The 19,159-nt window shown below is 37.8% G+C and overlaps 2 protein-coding genes across 12 annotated transcripts in view; both read left to right on the forward strand.

The window, feature by feature from the left end:
- The window catches only part of rfx7a (regulatory factor X7a), a 35,465-nt gene extending 31,015 nt beyond the window's left edge, over positions 1-4,450 (forward strand). For both annotated transcript variants that reach the window (XM_073908710.1, XM_683773.11), the window contains 2 exons: positions 28-329; positions 471-4,450. In XM_073908710.1, the coding sequence (XP_073764811.1) occupies positions 28-329; positions 471-3,926 (3,758 nt within the window). In that variant the 3' untranslated portion in view covers positions 3,927-4,450. The remainder of the gene's footprint in view (positions 1-27; positions 330-470) is intronic.
- Positions 4,451-9,702: 5,252 nt separating this feature from the next.
- Positions 9,703-19,159, forward strand: part of fhod1 (formin homology 2 domain containing 1) — a 66,853-nt gene continuing 57,396 nt past the window's right edge. For all 10 annotated transcript variants that reach the window (XM_021477910.3, XM_021477913.3, XM_073908712.1 and 7 more), the window contains exons 1-2: positions 9,703-9,996; positions 13,746-13,852. In XM_021477910.3, the coding sequence (XP_021333585.2) occupies positions 9,832-9,996; positions 13,746-13,852 (272 nt within the window). In that variant the 5' untranslated portion in view covers positions 9,703-9,831. The remainder of the gene's footprint in view (positions 9,997-13,745; positions 13,853-19,159) is intronic.

Consider the following 19,159-nt stretch of genomic DNA (forward strand, 5'->3'; position numbering starts at 1 on the left):
CTAAAACTTATGCTTTTTTTTTTACAGGAGCAAAGATGTCAATTCAGTCATCTGCATTTGCTCCCACAACCGATTCACACTCATTCCAGCCTCAGGTTAAAACCCTGGTTTCACCCTCCATAGATGCCAAACAGCAGCTACAACGGAAAATACAGAAGAAACAGCAAGAACAGAAACTGCATTCTCCACTCCCTGTAGAGGCTCAGGCCAGGAGGGCAGATGGGGGCATAACTCCTGTAGCAGGCACAGGCATACCCTGTGGAAGTCCTGCTCTTCTGTCGCCACAACCTATTGGCATTGTGGTTGCAGCTGTTTCCAGCCCAATCACGGTAAACTAAATTTTTTACACAAAAGTACTAATATGTAACGGTTGTTTACATTTTTTAAAGTGTAAAAATGTATTTAGTTATTGCACCTTTTTTTTTTGTTTTTTTTTAATAAATTTAATAAATTTTTTATATTTCCTGCAGGTTCAGAGAAGTAGGCAATTAATGTCTCCTAGCCCTGTACCCATGGCATCTGCAGACAGCAAAGTTCTTCCTGTAAACTTTCAAGTGGTTACCCAATCTGTTCAACCTGTTAAACAGTCCCCCAAGGCACCTCATAATATCTCAGCTAGTCCAGTAAGTGACCGATCAGCTCGTCACCGGTATGCTCAAATTCTGCCCAAGCCATCTGCCTCAAGTGGCATAACCCTACGTTCACCAACCTTACTCTTCACCAATAGCCCCATAAAGACTGTAATGTCTACTCCACATGTCAGTTCAGTCAATGTAGTCAAGATGACGACTATATCTCTGGGCTCTAATGGCAGTGGGACCAGCACGCCAGCAGATGCTCTTACCAGCAACAAAGCCAGACCTGCATCTGCTGGAGTTTCTAGTCTCAGCGACGATCCACAGCCAGTTACACGTGTCCGCAGTGGTTCTATAGCTGCAATGCCATCTGCTTTGGCTCGGTTAGGGCGCTCAACAACCATAACACCTATCAGCGATACTAAAATAAACACAGAAGCCATAACTGGAAGTGGGCAAGAGCAGGGTGGTATTAGTAGGCTGGCAGCTGCTGCAGATGTTGGTGGTAGTGGTGTACCAAGGTCAGTAATGTTCAAACCCAGAGCAGCTAGCGTACCCAGTCCTCATGACAAGGCTTCTCCTGGATTGGGCACAGGGACCAAATGCAATGGAAGGACTCTCCTTAGAGTCAATACTATGGCTGCTGGCAGCAATAATATGTCCAACACTAATGCAAACACTTTGTACCAGATCCCAGGCAGCGCTCAGTCAGTCACTGATAAAGTAATGACATCACCCAAAGATGCAGTGTTGGCATCCAAGAGCCCTCACAAAAGACCTGGCTTGTGCACTGATTTGAGCCCAACACCTGTTAAAAAAGCCCACATCTCAATATTACCAGACACTGGTTCAACTGGACAAAAGTCAGATATAATGGTGAAGCAAATTCCAAGATCATGTACTCCAGTCAGGCCAGAAAGTGCACCCCTCACGGCCATGGCCAAAGTTACCGCAGGTCCGGTAAGAAATTCTGGCTTTCAGACAGTTCACAGGCCACAAAGGATCTCCCAAACCAATGAGATGCTTTGTGGACTAGAAGGAGCTTCATCAGGATTGGACTATAGAGTTCCTGTCACCTCTACATTAAGTCAGGATACTTCAATGGAGAATACAATATTTCAGTCTGTTTGCAGACCTCGGAGCATCTCCCAAGGGAGATGGGAAGGATCTTCTACAACCGTTGAAGGCAGAGCTGTGGTCACCCGAACTGTTAGCGCTCCAGGTCAAGCTTTGCTACAGCAAGCTGCAAAAATCTCACAAGATTTGCTTATAGACCAGACCGATCCTTCTGGAGTTTGTGAAATGAAAGGTGTCTTTTGGGAGAGTGAGCTGCAAGATGGCACTCAACAACATCAAGATGTTTATGGTGCACAAATGGTGCCTGAGCCAAAGAAAATGCCTACCCCAGTGATGGACCCCCTTCCTGCAATTACTCAAGCTTCTCCTTCCAACCAAGAGGCTCAGATGAGTGACTATGGCACCCAGACCAACATCGGCTACTTCACATTTAATGATGATGACATGACGCAGGATAGCATTGTGGAGGAACTTGTACAAATGGAGGAGCAGATGAAAATTAATAATAGCATACAAAATTTCAGCAACTGTGTGGATATTTCGATGCAAGGCCAGCAACAATCAATGCAGACAACCATGATGTCTACCCTACAGACCAACACCTTGTACTATAGTTCTGCTCATAGCAGGGGTACCCCAATCCAAACACCTACACCAACACCTACTCCAACTTCTGAGATGATGGGAAGTGGCCAGGGATTGATGCACGAAAGCCCCTGTTCACGCCTAGTTCCCACCACTCCAGTCGACAGTGCTCTTGGAAGTAGTCGACAAACACCTATTGGCACACCACACTCTAGCTGCAGCAGTAGTGTCCCACCCAGCCCTGTGGAATGCAGGAACCCTTTTGCATTTACTCCGATTAACTCAAGCATCACTGGATACCATGATGGAAGTACTGTCTCTTCAAGTCCTGTAAAGCCCATGCAAAGACCAATGGCCACACATCCAGGGAAGACTAAACTGGAGTGGATGAATAGTGGATACAATAACAATGGTGGGAACTCTAACAATGGCATTAGCATTCTGCCCAGCTACCAAGACTTGGTAGATGACCACTTTCGAAAGCCTCATGCTTTCGCCATCCCAGGCCAGACCTGTCAGTCACAGACCAGACATCATGACACGCATATCAGCCGCTTGACACCCATTTCACCTGTCCAACAGCAAGTGGCAAGTATGGCTAGCCTCAACAAGAAAGAGGGTTTTGCAGTTCCAGCACCTCTTGATAACAAGATCAGCACTTCCTCTGGAACATTTCGTTGTCGAAGCGTTAGCCCGGCAGTCAGACAGCGCAACCTGAGTGGGACCCAAGGTCCAAATGTTCCTGACACCATGGTCTCTCCATTCAACTCACCTGTAACACCTGAAGTGCTAAGCATATTTTCTAACAGTGACCCTGACGCAAGCATCAGCAGCATGGCACAGAGGAGTCAGTCCGTTCCAGTTACTGTGATGATGCAGTCTGAGGTGCTGCCCATGCAAGCAGGCCAGCAGATTAACACCAAAAACATCACCAATGTCCTCATCAGCAAAATGGATGGTGATGGAGATGACTCAGTACGTGGCCTCGGAATCAACAACATGCCATCCAACTATACTGCCCGCATGAATCTCACCCAGATTCTGGAGACCACCACAGTGCCCAGCCTCCCTGGTAGTGCCAGCCACCAAGCTCTGATCTCACCTTGTTCATCAGCCTTTGAGTCCCAGAAGCCTGGTTACCTCATGAAAAATGCCAGGGAGGAGCCGATGATCTTCTCTGTTGGTGAAAGCCAAGCACAATCAGCCTCAGTGGAGCACCAGCCACCACCACCACAACAACAGCAGCAGCACTTGGGTAGACGGCAGCTACTTGGGCAGGAACAGCAAAGTCAGGCCATTCTGTTGCCTTTACAGCAAAACCTCCAACAACATCAGCACCAGCAACCCTTGGATCTAGATCGAACTGTTAAAGATCTTTTACATGAGGAAAGCTTGAATGCTGGCTCGCAGCTTGTGGGGCAAGGATCAGAGCTCAGTGCTGGAGGTTCAGAGTTTCCTAACAATATGCGACTGACTTCTGAACTGACAGGTAGCATAAATGATTTAAATACTTTGGACACCAACCTTCTTTTTGACCCCAGTCAACAGCAAGGACAATATGAAGACTCGACACTGGAAGAACTGAAGAATGACCCACTTTTTCAACAGATTTGCAGCGAGACTGTGAATTCTGCTGGCTTTGACTGGTTGGAGAGCAAAGACCAGGCCACAGTGGAAATGCTGGGTTAAGTTGAGCTTGTTTTGATATTTGTACAGTTTTCTATATATGTACTTTTAAAATTTCCTCATTCTATGTATTCACCTCATTGTTGTGCAGCACCTACTACAGTAAGCCCCTGTATGTCATGACACAGGCTCATACTGAAGTGTCAGGCTGAACAGAAATTGCGCTTTCAATACTGCCGTTTTGATTTTGTTTTTTTGTCTCAGTAGTTAGTACAACACAGGGGGAGTGCTGTCACATTTTTTCTCCTCTTTCCCACCAGTCAGAGCTTTACACGAGAATTCACCAGAGAGCTTTCTATGCCTCTACACTGTTTAGTGCATTCAGTTACACAACTTTTATATAAACCTTTGAATATTTTGCATTCAAAGGGCATTGCATGGAAGACTGGAAAATGAGAAATTCTTTTAAACCCTTTATCTTAAGAATTTGTATTTTGATGTCACACCAGCTATGTAAGGTATTGTACCTTTTCTAATTAGCTTTTTCATTTTGTGAAGACAAAATCGGTGCTTCCATGTGCAGAAAACTCTAATAAGCTTTGAACATACTGTATTTTCTACAGTAAACCGAACAAGAGATCACATCAGCAATGTTGAGCTTTCAGGTCATGCTTAATATTGAAATCCAACAGCTTAAAAAGCTTAAACCCGCAGCAGCTGTTCAGAAAGTAACTTATTGTTAAAATTTGCAATGAGAGCCAATTAATCCTATTGTCAACCACTATGTTAATTGGGGAAAATGCATATACTTGCACAAAATGGTTTTATGTTAGTTAAATGATGTTCAAAGTGAATAAATGACTGTACTTTTAGGGTTTAACATCATATGTATTAATGTTTAGCTAATTGACGTCTATAAATTAGATCCCATGGGGTTTATTTTTGGAATTACGCTTCCCTAAGCTGCGTCTCAGGTTTCCCAGCCTGTAGATTTAACAAGATCAATCAGATTTTATCCAGCAGGACAGGCTGGGTTTGATTAATACGCAATCACTGAATAATAATAGCACTGGATATTGCACTAGCTGGCACCTTTTATTATATTTGCGAATTGAATACGGTCATGAAATGTCTCATTTTAAGTCTAGAGAATTTGAAGGAAATATTGGGGGTATTACTAACCAGTGAAAAATGCCAAAGGGGGTTATAGTTATGGAAAGAAAAAGGTGTAAAACTATCCCAAATGTCTATTGTATCGTTAACTATGCATTAATGAGGTCAAGAAAAAGTTGATTAGCCAGATTTTTGCCTCTTTATGAATATTTCCCAAATCGATGCTTGTAATTTAGCAGTTTGCGTAAATGAGATTGAGTGAAGTATATATGCTGTCATGCACATGCCTCGTTTTGGCATCTTCAGTGACTGTTTTCTACTTGAGCACTTCATTCAGGAACTTCTTTGTAACATGCACTATTAAAGAGCCTGTACCCCTTAATCATAAAAACGTACCAGCTGTAAAAACATCAGGAAAACTGAAATTACCCAGATTACATTACTAATAAATGAGCTCATTGCTAATTTCATCGAAAATCCCACCCCAACTCCCACTTGCTGTGAAAGCGGAAATTAAAGCATCATTACTCTACCATTTTTGTACTGAAGTACTTGAAGTACTAGTAGACTGCTTTCAGAACATGAGACGCATTGTTTGCGGAGTTTGGTAGTTGTTTAAGTCCATCTTAGCCTTACTTCCATACCAAAGACAAGTTTTGTATTTACTGAGGGAAAAAAATTGTTTAGAAGAATCCTACATTTTTAGTATCACCATTTTCAAAATCAGCTTTTAATATGCATGTTTTTAAAACATTTGTGGAAAAGTCACCTAGGCTTCAAAGAGGCCAAAATAGTAGGGTTAAAAAGGGAACTTGTTTTGTTGAATGCATAGTGTTGTTTGACCACTGTAGCACTTGAATTTATTTACAGGACATGTCAGACTTGATGCTTCTGGTATTTGTAGCAGAAAACCTTGTTGTTATGCTTTGTAAATAAGCTCCATTTGTAAAGGGTAGAAATATGATGCTGTATTACCAGTTTTACTAACAATCATATTGACATTGCAACCGAGTTGATGGTTATCACTGGTCTTTTTGACCATTTTTTTTTTATTGTTACAGTTAATAGTTTTCACAACTAGACATCTCTTGTATAGAAATAGCTTGTGTGAGTTTTAAAGCATTTTGTTCCACTTATTTAATGTTCACTGGTTTCCATTTTTTATAGCATCTTGCCTTGGTTTTGCAGACGAGTGTGCTTTTGTGTGAATATAGCATGGATTTTAAAATGTGTTCTGGTTTTATATTACCAGGTTGCATATCTTTTTTTGTGATAGACAGGGACTGAACAGTTAATACTGGAAATGTAACTACTGAAAATTCACAGAGTTCCTGCAGTTCGTTTTATTGCACTAATTTCTTTAATGAACTTCGGCTTTGAGAATTTCAGTGCAATACATGAAGCCCCAGTATACCGTTTTGAACTACTTTTTAGGGGTGGAAAAGATTCTGATGAAAAGTGTTTGTTCTTATGTTTAAGAGACAATTGAGAAGTACTTGTAAATGAGTGAAAGCAATTGAAATGTTTAACTAAAAACGTTTAAGTAATGCAATGTTCATTACATGATCAAAAGCGTAAATATGCATTTAATTCACTGTACATAAAAGTCATGAATCTTTATAGCAAAATAAGTGTTTCTGTCCAACAGAAGGAAATTCACCTGTTGCATTGTTTTGACGACTCAGAAAATTACCTATGTTCATTTTTTATTAATATTATTATTATTTATTTTAAAATGTCTTCAACATGAGGAGTTTCCTTCCTCTTTTAGTATCTATGTTAACATTTTTTTGAACAAGCACTACTATTTCTACTTTAATGAAGAGGCAGGCCAGATTTGTGACTGTTCTATTCTCTGACCTGGTAGAATTAATCGTTCTCTGTGTGTTTTTCCTACCTTTGCTATTCTCTCATGTTGTTATTGTTTATGTACAGTCTCTTTATGCTAGTTTGATAAATTTGTTATGACATTTCAACAAGAATTTCTTCATTCTTTTGTATTTAAAGTGCTTACTGATGTTGAGATTTTTTAAGTGGTTTGAAAAACCAATAAACATTTTGTAAAGTATTGCCATTGGTTTGTTCTCTGTAGGTGAAATAACCATGGTGTCTAAAACATCTGACCAGGTTATGTCCAAATGCGCTTTACTGAAGCTTTTAGTAAATATTAATTTATAAGGGTTCAAGCAAAGTCACGAAAATATATATTACAATTTTAAATAACTGCTTTCTTGTTGTACGTAGTTTCAAATGAAATTATTATTCCAGTCATTATTGCTTTTATTACTATTACCATTAATAATAATAATAATAATAATAATAATAATAATAATTAATATTGGCAACGTGGTGGCGCAGTAGGTAGTGCTGTCGCCTCACAAGAAGGTCGCTGGTTCCAGCCTCTGCTGGGTCAGTTGGCATTTCTGTGTGGAGTTTGCATGTTCTCCCCGTGTTCTTGTAAGTTTCCTTTGGGTACTCCGGTTTCCCCCACAGTCCAAAGACATGCAGTACAGGTGAATTGGGTAAACTAAATTGTCCATAGTGTATGTGTGTGAATGAGTGAATGGGCGTTTCCAGAGAGGGGTTGCAGCTGGAAGGGCATAAAACATATGCTGGATAGGTTGGTGGTTCATTCTGCTGTGGCGACCTTAGATTAATAAAGGGACTAAGCTGAAAATAAAATAAATAAATGATAAATAATATTAGAGTGAATTCTGAAGGATCATGTGAATAATGACTGGAGTAATGAAGCTGAAAATCCATCATTTAAATCACTGGAATAAATTATTGAATTTCATGATAAACTACTTTTGAACAGTTAATTATGGTGGATTAACATTTCACAATTTTACAATTTGTACTGAAGTATGGATGAAATAAATGTAGCCTTGGTGAGCAGGAGAAGGTTATTTTAAAACATTTAAAAATGCTACTAACCCAAGCTATTGACCTGTTGTGTGTGTGTGTGTGTGTGTGTGTGTGTGTGTGTGTGTGTGTGTGTGTGTGTGTGTGTGTGTGTGTGTGTGTGTGTGTGTGTGTGTGTGTGTGTGTGTGTGTGTGTGTGTGTGTGTGTGTGTGTGTGTGTGTGTGTGTGTGTGTGTGTGTGTGTGTGTGTGTGTGTGTGTGTGTGTGTGTGTGTGTGTGTGTGTATGTGTGTATTTAGAGAGAGAGATCAGATATCAGATTTTTAACTGTCATACATGGGGCATGTTTTCTCATTTCACCTCCAATCTTTTCAGATATATATAAAATAAAAAATTTTAATTATTTTGAGAGGAAAAAATGCTTACACGAATTTAAAATTATTATATTATTTCTGATATATTATTTGGTAGAAACTTCCAGTGATGTCTAAGGGCAATTGGTGTACAGAGCACACTTTTATCAGATTCCTCCTTTTTATCATGTAAATGAAAGAGAGAATTATATATATATATAGTTTTTCTTTTTTGCTTCATGACTGTAAATTGAGATCCATACAAGTTATATTTTTAAACTAAAGTATACGTAATAAAAAAATAGAGATACTTTATAAAAAATTTTAAATGTACTCATGCTCTGCCTATGCATCTTCAACTTAGTGTTTTATTTATTTTTGTTGAACACAAAATAAAAAAAATTTAAAGAATGTTGAACATAGTAAGAGAAAAAATACAGTCGAACTCATTGGTTACCGCTTTCCAACACATTTCACAATGTGATCTTTTGTGTTCAACAAAAGAAACTCAAACAGGTTTGGGATAACTGGAGGGTTCAAAAAATCTTACATTTTTCTTTAGAAGAAACCTTAGACATGCCTGTGAACTGAAAAACAAGGTAAACCAGTTTATGTTGTATTTTTAGCATGATGAAACATTTTAACTAAGGTGGTCTATCCACACTAACTAGGTTGACTACAACTGCAACTGATTTCATCCTTCATTTCACTTTCTTGTCGGCTTAGTCCCTTTATTAGTCCGGGGTCGCCACAGCGGAATGAACCGCCAACTTATCCAGCAAGTTTTTACGCAGCGCATGTCCTTCCAGCTGCAACCCATCTATGGGAAACATCCACACACGCACTCATACACTACGGACAATTTAGCCTACCCAATTCACCTGTAATTGGACTGTGGGGGAAACAGGAGCACCCGGAGGAAATCCACGCGAACTCCACAAAGAAACGACTGAGCCGAGGCTCGAACCAGCGACCTTCTTGCTGTGAGGCAACAGCACTACCTATTGCGCCACTGCTTCGCCTGCAACTGATTTAGTAGGTACTATTATTTAACATACGCATGTACCTATTAAATATAAGGGACTACCGTGTGTCATGGAAGGTTACAGAAAAAGTCTCCCTTTTGCCTGAGGAGGACCCTTTACTTTGCATGATTTGCAAATTTTGAACACAAAACTAACAAACCCATCATGAATTTAACTTCAGCTTACCAGCAGATGGAGCCATAATACTAATTTACTTGATGTCTCACTGACTAAATAGCTCCTTATAAACAACACCTTCTTGCTTGTCGAGCTCACCCAGACAGTGCATAGCCTATTTAACATACACTGTTGAGTCACATTTTAAACTATGTGTGTATTACTCCTATGCTTGTGTGAGGAATGACCTCAAGACTGTGAGCTGCTGTATTTCCAGGCGTGTGACTCACTGAAGTTTGCTCGGTCTGTTTCCTGGTGACGTCACCGCCCCGTACTTTAATTTGACTAGTACAGCCTCCGCTTCAGTTCAGTCAGTGTTGACAGCGGCGCGTGGTGGGACGGTGATTTTTCTGTTTTTAGATGACTTCTAGTAACAAACAGAAGTTTTCGGTGGAAAGCGAGCTTCACTTTTAGTCGTTGTGACCACGGATAAGCCATGGCTACGATAACGTGTCGAGTGCAGTACCTGGAGGACTCGGACCCGTTTGTGTGCTCAAATTTCCCGGAGCCCCGCAGACCTCCGCAGTACGACTTTAATGAGCATTTGCCGCTGAACGAGCAGATCGCCGGTGTCCACAAACTGCTGGAAGCCCCACTAAAGGTCAGCATCATTTATTCCCATCATAATAAAGGTGTGCTTACCTGAGCTTGCCTGCTGCAGTGTTCACTGTCAGCGTGTCCAGTGGCTTTAAAGCTGTGTGAAACGTCACCCTTCGTGACTAATATTTGAAAGATTTGGTTAATTTTGTGAATGAATAATCTAGAAAATGAACTTCAGGTATGTGGGAGTTTTTACTGGGATAGAGGGAGGAACGGAGTGCGCATATCTGAAGTGTTGATGAGCAAAAATGCTGACTGGCAACATTGAGATCAAACTAGTAATGCTTGGTAAATACTTTTTACTTTACCATAACTTTTAGATATGCATATAAAACTGCATATATCAATAAAAATAATACTAATAAACATAATATTAATAGTAGTTTACTGTATGTAACTTTGCTACTAAAAGGCAGCTACCAGTCATTTGAGTTTTACACTTTTGTGTTGTGTTGTTTTGTGCTGATGGTTATCCGAGATATACTCTAACTCTACTGATCATAAATGCCTTTTCTTGTACATCACTTACTAACCCCAAAATTAATGACAGGTAGTTGACGTGGTTAAATTGTTACCAGAATATCTAAATCAACGTGTGTAACCACAATTTAACTTATTCTAAACACCATCAAGCATACTTTTAAAAAAGCTGAATGAGTGAAAGAAATGTTATGTAATCACACACACGCACACACACACACACACACAATATAACAAATCATGTGGTAATATGATTGCAAGCTAAATGTGACAACTCTGAAAGCTATATTGTAAACAATTTCAAGCAGCAATTTCAGAATGATTGTGTAATTGTTGAGTAATTGATTTCACAAATTAAAAAAATTATAACATACATTTAATTTCTCTTTTTAAAATAATACTGTAATATAACACTGGGCATTCTGACATATTGACTACATAGAAAAATCATCATTCATTTAGCACACATTTTGCAGATTAATAAGGTCTTTACAAAGCCAGAGCAAGAATATTGGTTCAGTTTGTCTTGGGTGTTTTTGATCTTCCAACACTTGTTCAATGGTCTATATGCACAGTTAGTGTTTTTCAGCCAATAATGAACTTCCTGTGAAAGCTTTGTGACTATTTTTAATTTCATAATGTTCACAATGTAATTAAAATGTAATCAGTTAAGTAGACTTCAGCATCCTTTTGGTTGTTAAAGCATAAAAAGAGACGAAGCACTGTTTAAACGCAGGCCCCGTCATTAGCAGCAGGCTAGTGCAGAAACTTCATTGAACATACTGGGGTAAAATTGATCTTTTCCATATTTTAAAGACATTACTTGGAAAGATGTAATTTAATGCAGTGCGTCTTGTTTGGTCTGAGACCCACTTTATATCGTATCTCTGCCAAGCAGTGAAAATCAGTTTTTTTTTTAAAGAAATAAGATCTTAAACATGATGATTTTGTATGGGATGACAATTACCTGAAAGCCCTGGAGCTGTCTGACTGAAATTAGAAGTCTGTGTGCATATACCCTATTGATGTGTTTATTCATTTCTTGTCGGCTTAGTCCCTTTATTAATCTTTAATTTATTAACACAGTGGAATGAACCGCCAACTTATCCAGCAAGTTTTTACTTCCAGCCGCAACCAATCTCTGGGAAACATATACACACACACACACACACACTCATACACTACGGACAATTTAGCCTACCCAATTCACCTGTACCGCATGTCTTTGGACTGTGGGGGAAACCGGAGCACCCGGAGGAAACCCACGCGAACGCAGGGAGAACATGCAAACTCCACACAGAAATACCAACTGAGCTGAGGATCGAACCAGTGACCCAGCGTTTTATTCTAGATACATTTGACTGACACATCTATTATTTATAACAAACACAACCAAAAGCATGGTATTTATGTAACCCTGCCGATCCTACGTTACCCTACCAACCCATATCGAGCTGGTATCAAACCCACAACTCTCCGCATGGGAGTCAGTTGCTCTAACGAGGAGGCTTAAGGCCATGGCATGTAGTGTCCAACGCTAGAGCACCTTTTCGGGTTCAGAGGTGCAACTTTACTAGCTGGCCTCTGTTACATTTATGCCAATACACATATACTGTATTCATGGATTATGTCTCCTAGTACAGTGTTTCATGGATGTAGAGAATTGACGACACCAAAACTGTACAATATGCCATTCATGAGGCTGGAGCTATAATTTTTAAAACAATGCTACTAGAGCTGCACGAAATTGGAAAAATCTGACACTGCGATATTTTGTTTAGCTGCGGTATATATTAGGATATGAATATAATTTCACCACATGCTTTGAATATCTCTAATTGGATATATTACATTAATTAGATCGACTGGGATGATCAAGTGTGCAATTATGTGCATAAATGATAGTATATAACAAGCAAATATAAATATGACAGAGCAAAAATAAACCGTGCTTTATTGTTTTCTGGGGAGTCTAACAGTATTGAAGTACAGAAATCAAACAATCAAATGTAAAATAACCATAATCATCGTTGTATTAAATAATTAAAAATAATAATAATAATAATATCTTTATCTTTTAATCTTTAACAAATAATTTAATCCTGCGATGTAACTATTGTGGATTTACACATCACCATATCGATGCTCAAACAATATATTGTTCAGCCCCCATTGCTTGGAAATTACAGTAGGTTCAGTGTGTACAAATATGGATCAAAGATGACAGATTTTTCATACATCAATTTGATAATATGGCATAATAATTTTTTTTAAAGAAAAATGCAAACATATTTTTATACTAACTATGTTACCTAATTGCAAGTTTCAATCTTTACATTTTAAGTCCTTTTTAGTCATGTAAAATATTATACAATTTATTATATGATCTCTTGTTTCTTTTATATATTTATATACATGGTGGTCAGAACACACATGTTGTTTCATTTTTTCATAATAATGTCTGTTGTGATTTCCCAGTGCTGGGTTGCAGCTGGAAGGGCATCTGCTGTGTAAAACATATGTCGGAATAGTTGGCAGTTCATTCTGATGTGGCAACCTCTGAGGTAGAGACTAAGCCGAAGGAAAATGAATGAATGTTGTGAGTGAATGATGATGGGCATTAATTATGTTGACCATTTGACATTTTACTTTTATTGTGAGTAAATGAGTTGTTTGAAATATAGTTAATACATTTTTACCCATATATTGATAAGAAAATATTGCAAAAACAGGTTGCTATATTACACAGAGATGTTTTTTCCAAATGCATTTGTATGTGAGTATTTCTTCCTGATCACATGTGAGTGTATGTAAGTAACTCTTTGAGAGGGAAACCAATGCCTAAGCTCCAGAAATGCCTGCAGCTGTAGAGTGAGTTGATGCTTGCGGAAAGGGTGGGATCTGTAAACAGAAGATAAGCTCAGCTCCTCAATCAACCCATTATTACAGCACCGCTTCAGACGTGACTCTGCATCAAACACTGCCATTCAGTAACAATAACCTCTCTTTTGCTAGTTGACTGTTCGTGGTGGCAGTTTGTTTGTGTTTAAGTGCATTTACACAAACTTTAATGTGAATGTGTTGGAAACTAGTTTTTATATGTAGCTTATGTTTTGTTGCTTAGAAGACTCAACATCCAACTTCTTCTGGTTGCACATTTAGAAAGCATGCATGGCTAATATAAAGCTGTGATGGTTTTTTGTGTGGTGTGGCATGGAATAATCCTAGGCGGTGATGTTCATCTGTTTCTCTTTTTATTTTTTTTCTCAGCTTGAAGAGTGTGCACTGCAGCTGGCTTCCAATGGAAACTACCTGGATCTGGATTCTTCACTTGCTGAACAGAGAGATGATGTGGAGCAGCTCTATGATGACGTGGAGTAAGAATGGATTTCACATCTTTTCTTTCTTTCCCCCATTTATTTTTCCCCCTCTATAGCTGTCTTTGCTCAACAGAGATGAAAACTTGCATCAGAGATTCAACTTGACCTGAAAACAACTGGTTTGATTTGTTTCATAACTGAGAAAATTTATATTTTATTTATAATTTATATATTTATAACTAAATTCATTTGCAGAAAAAAATTCTCTCCTTTCCCTTGTAATAAAGTCATTCATTTTCTTTTGCGCTTGGTTCCTTTATTACTTTGGGGTTCCCATAGAGGAATGAACCGCCAACTTATTCAGCATATGTTTTACGCAGCAGATTCCCTTCCAGCTGCAACCCATCTCTGGGAAACATTCATACACACTCATTCACACTCATACACTACGGACAATTTAGCCTACCAAATTCACCTGTACTGCATGTCTTTGGGGGAAACCGGAGCACCCGGAGGAAACCCACGCAAAGGTGAGGAGAACATGCAAACTCCACACAGAAACGCCAGCTGACCCAGCCAAGACTGAAACCCGCGACCTTTTTGGTCCTATTTTTTGGTACCTACTGTGCCACCGCGTCGCCCCCTTGTAATAAATTATAATGAATAAACTGTTAACAAAGCGTTTGAGATGGGAAGAAAGATCAAAATAATCCTGCAGAGTCTTAAAGTGTTAAATTGACTTAAATTTCAAAAACAAAAGTTAAGGTCTTGAAGAAGTCTTAAATTTACTGAAATATTGTCTTGTAGGTCTTAAATCGTTTCAAACTGGTCCTAATTTCCTTTATTGAAAGCTACCTAATCGATCCAACATGCATCCAATCACCAACAATCCATCTCAATAAGTCAAGTTAAAGTCAAAGTCAGCTTTATTTTCAATTCAACCACATATACGGGACATTCTGAGAATTTAAATTGCGTTACTCTCAGAGCTTAAGGGCACATGGCACAGTGTAAACCAGGGTTGTGTAGATGCAGAACAGTATATAGTGTAAAAAGCTTATAAATATGATAAATTTGATAAAGCGACAGTGTCTTAATAATATACAGGGAGGTAGTATGAGGCAACTAGCAGTCCAATGTTACACAAAATGTTAAAAACATTTAATCAAACTATATTTATAACTAATATTACAAAAGTCTGTTGTGCATACAATTAGTTTTTAAAGATTTTTTATGTTTTGTTGTGATGAAAAACATATGTAGACAACTAGGGTCTGATTGTTTTGATGCAATATTCAAAATATGTGGCTAAGAAATAACTAGAATGAATTTAATTTAGTTTTTAGATGGGGCAAGTTTTTTTTTTTTCTGCTGGGCGAATAAAAAATCCTTTATAAGTTTGAAATTTCATTCTTCATGGTCTTGAAAAGGTCTTAATGTCTTAAATTTGACTTGGTGAAACCCGCACTTACCCTGAGAAATACCTTGATAAAATGGCATTTATGTAGGACAAACTAGTTAGTCTATTAAATATTAAAAGTCATAATAAAAACTATAATCAGGTGTTTAAAGTCTCAATTCTTTCAACTGATTGTTCTTGAAAGACTGTAGATTTAGTTTCAGAGGCTTTTAAACGTGTGTGCCTTCTCCTTTCCCTCCCTATTATTTTAACGAATTGGAAAAACATGAGAAACAAATCCATAAAAGTGAAGGAATATTTCCATTCTTGGGTCCGTCAGAGATCTTAGTCATATTCTAAAACCAAATTTGGAGAATCGTTCACAAGGTGAATGTTACTTGCTCGCACTCTCACACAGATATTCTTAGCGAGGCCAGAGGGAAGGAGTGGACAACATTAGTCACAGACGCTGGGAACGTTGGCTTTATAATGATAGAGCATTCAGACTGGATAAGAGAAGCTTGCAACACTGGACTGATAAATCTGTTTCCTTCAGATGTGCAACAATGTGAAGTTTCAACAAGATTTGACCTCTGGGGATTTTATATTTTGGATGTTTGAACTGCATTTAGAATGATCTCTCAAAAGACAAAGGGTAGTTTTTCAGAAAAGCCCTCTTTCATGTTGGTGTCATCAGACAGTGACAAACATTGGGTAACCTCAATGCTCTCAGATCTAAAAAGTCAACATACTCTTTTCAGGACAGAAAGACATGTTTTGAGACTTAAACAGTTGTTTTTGGTTTGTTGACCTAAGAATAAGGAAGTTAGAACTTTGTTTCAGATTGTGATGATGTAGCTGCCTCATTGTACTGTATGTCCTGTGGGACACTCGCGCTGACTCACGTTATGTCTAAAATCACACACTTCCCTTCTAAGCAAAAATAGTTCATAAAAAAAGTATAGCTTTTCCACATCAGTGTTGCTCATGTCACGGCAGCTAAATATACATGGAATACTGGATAGTGAGGATACTCCCACAGGGTCACAGGAGATGATTTGTTATTGTCAGTAGAGACAAGCACCTGATTATGGTCGCATAATAACATTTTGTACAATATGACAAGATGATGAAGCATCTTAGATCACATTCATACAACTTTTATTCATGCTGTTCATTAAATATATTTAATTGGTTATGAATCAATGCTAATCAAGCATCTTCTCAGACAGTATGTGATTTTGAATATAACCAATTGATTTTAGTCAAAACACTAGACATTATAATTTGTAACTCTTTATTAGTTTTACAAATTGATGGGCAATTTGTGCAATCTCATTAGTAGTTAAACTTGCACAAGAGGTTTGGGAAGAGGAGAATGGTTGTGCCCAACTGCGCCTGGTTTTTCTAAAGGTTTTTTTGTCAATTGGTTTCGTCACAAGTTTTGTTCCTTACCACTGTCTTGCTTGGTTTGGGACTTTTAGAGTTGTGCATCGATGGATTTGCTCTTCAGTATTTGGACTTTCAGCAGTGAAATTTAAACCACACTGAACTGAACTTCAACTCTGAAGTCTGGACTGACAAAGTTTTAATTTACTAGAACTTCAATTGTCTAGCACTCCTATGTTAAGTTGATTTAATACAATCTACATTGTAAAAACTATAGAAATAAAAATGAATTGAAGTTATATTTCCAATATAAATAGCATCATATCGTACAAATTCATACGAGATCACCACCTTATTAATGGGTTATGTTTTTCACAGTCCTTTTATTAGATTTAAATTTAGCAAGTGCATGAGAAAAGGGCATTTTACGGAATTGGTCTAATTAACATGAAACAATCCAAATACAAAGTAAATACAGGTTACAATAATATGCAATAAATCATTCAGAATATTGTTTGTTAGTTTCTAGTTAAAACAACTACGTCCGTGTCACTCCATCTTTAATTTTTATGAGATGAATTTGACTGCATGACTGTAAGGTCTGAGAAACAGTGACGCTGTTTTTCTTTTCCTCTCTGCTGCTCCCTGTTTCCCCTCTGGCTCACTCTTGGTTTCTGGTGTGAAATGGTCAGCTTTCCTCAGAACTGCACAGATTGTTCAGCGTGTGTCTGTCTGCGTGTCTGTCTGCGTAACTGTCTGTCTGTCTGTGTTTATAGACTTATCTCATTTTAGACTTGGACCTGCCATTGTTAGGTAGGTGTGTCTGGAGGAACAAAGTAAAATCAAGAATATAAATATATTTTTGTACATTTGTAGTCTCAGTTCCTGCATATCCATCCAATTGTTCCTTTGACCAGATATAACCAAATCGAAACAAACATTTCTAATTCTGTTATATTCAGGAAATTACTCTGTTCTCTCTGTGTTTGTTTTTGTCTTTAGCTATGTAGATTCCCAATTTGTATTAGAGTTCAAATATTAGAGTTCCCCAATTTGTGTTATTTGTTTTATAAACTAATGTCAGTGAATTATTTACAACAACTATATTCTATGGCATTTCATTAGGAAACATTTTGTAAAATACTCAGGCATTCTTAAAATTTGGATGTAATCCAATATTTTGCATTATGCATATTACTTCCTATTCTGGTGAACATTTATTTTATTGATTGATTGATTGATTGATATAGCAGTTAAACGGACAGTAAAGCTAAACTGTCTATTTATAAAAACAGTTTATTTAACCATATAACATGTTGATTTGATCAAATATTTATGTTCATTAAGTCATTTAATGTTGTTCAAAAAAGAAAATTTTACAAAAAACACTTGACATTCGACTAATACATGTCTTTTCTCTTTCAGTAGACATCACATATTAATGGTGTCCATAAAGTGCCTGCAGATGAATAAACTCGTAGACTGCAGTGCAGACAGTGTTTGGAATGAAGCCATTTATTCTTAAGAATAATCCTTATTTATTATGCATATTATATAATTCATTATACTGCACAAACTTTGCCAAACTCTTAAGTAGGAGGTCTGTGTCCCCCTGAGTGTACTATCTATTATGACAGGTACCGGTTTCACTAAATCATTTATTAGGGTTGCTTAGTAACACACAGTCACTGGACCCAGCAAAAGACGAGGGATTTCATATGGGCAGAGCCAGTTTGTCAGTATGTGATCTGACCGCGGCTTAGGCTGACAGTCTCAGAATACACCGAATAGAGCTGAAACGCCGAACCGCAGATCTAGAACTCTGAGTCAGCTTAACTTGAGGGATTGCATAACTTGGGTCTGTAATACTACTTATACCCAGGCTGTTATTTGTGGATTTGTTCAGCCTTTTTCTGCAGAACCACTTTATTTTCTGTTTATAAAGAGCTGAATTGTAACAGCAAGTACACTGCGTTGTTAATTGTAATTGTGCATTACCATTCAAATGCTTAGTGTTAGTACAATTTCTCTATTTATTTGCTTGCATTGATGCTTTCATCAGAAGTGCCCTTAAAGAAATTCAAAGACTTTAAAATGAGTTTATTTTGAACTTTCTTTTTATTCAAGAGTCTTTATTGAGCTTTAGAATTAAGAATGTGTCAACTAATAATAATACTAATAACATAATGATAATAAGAACAAATGTTTTGGGTAACACTTTAGTTTAGGTCACAATTCATGCTATTAACTACCGGCTTATTACCATGCCTAATATTAAGATATGAAATGTTTATTAGTAGTTATAAAAACTGATCTTAATCTGCATCCCTAATCCTACACAAAACCTAAACTTCTACCTCACTAGCTGTTAATAAACAGCTTATTGGTAGTTTAAAACGCTAGGATTGTTAGTTAATGGGTTGTTAATTCTGCAGATTTTGGCCTAAACTTAAGTGATACCATGTGCTATTAGATTGATTTCTGAAGCTTCTAGAATCTGGTGAGATTTCTATATAATACACAACTAATTAAATAAATTCCTTTTTTTCCTAACATCTAAAAACTAGTGAAATCTC

This window comes from Danio rerio, chromosome 7 (genome assembly GCF_049306965.1).
Source record: "Danio rerio strain Tuebingen ecotype United States chromosome 7, GRCz12tu, whole genome shotgun sequence".
NCBI classification, from domain to species: Eukaryota; Metazoa; Chordata; class Actinopteri; order Cypriniformes; family Danionidae; genus Danio; species Danio rerio.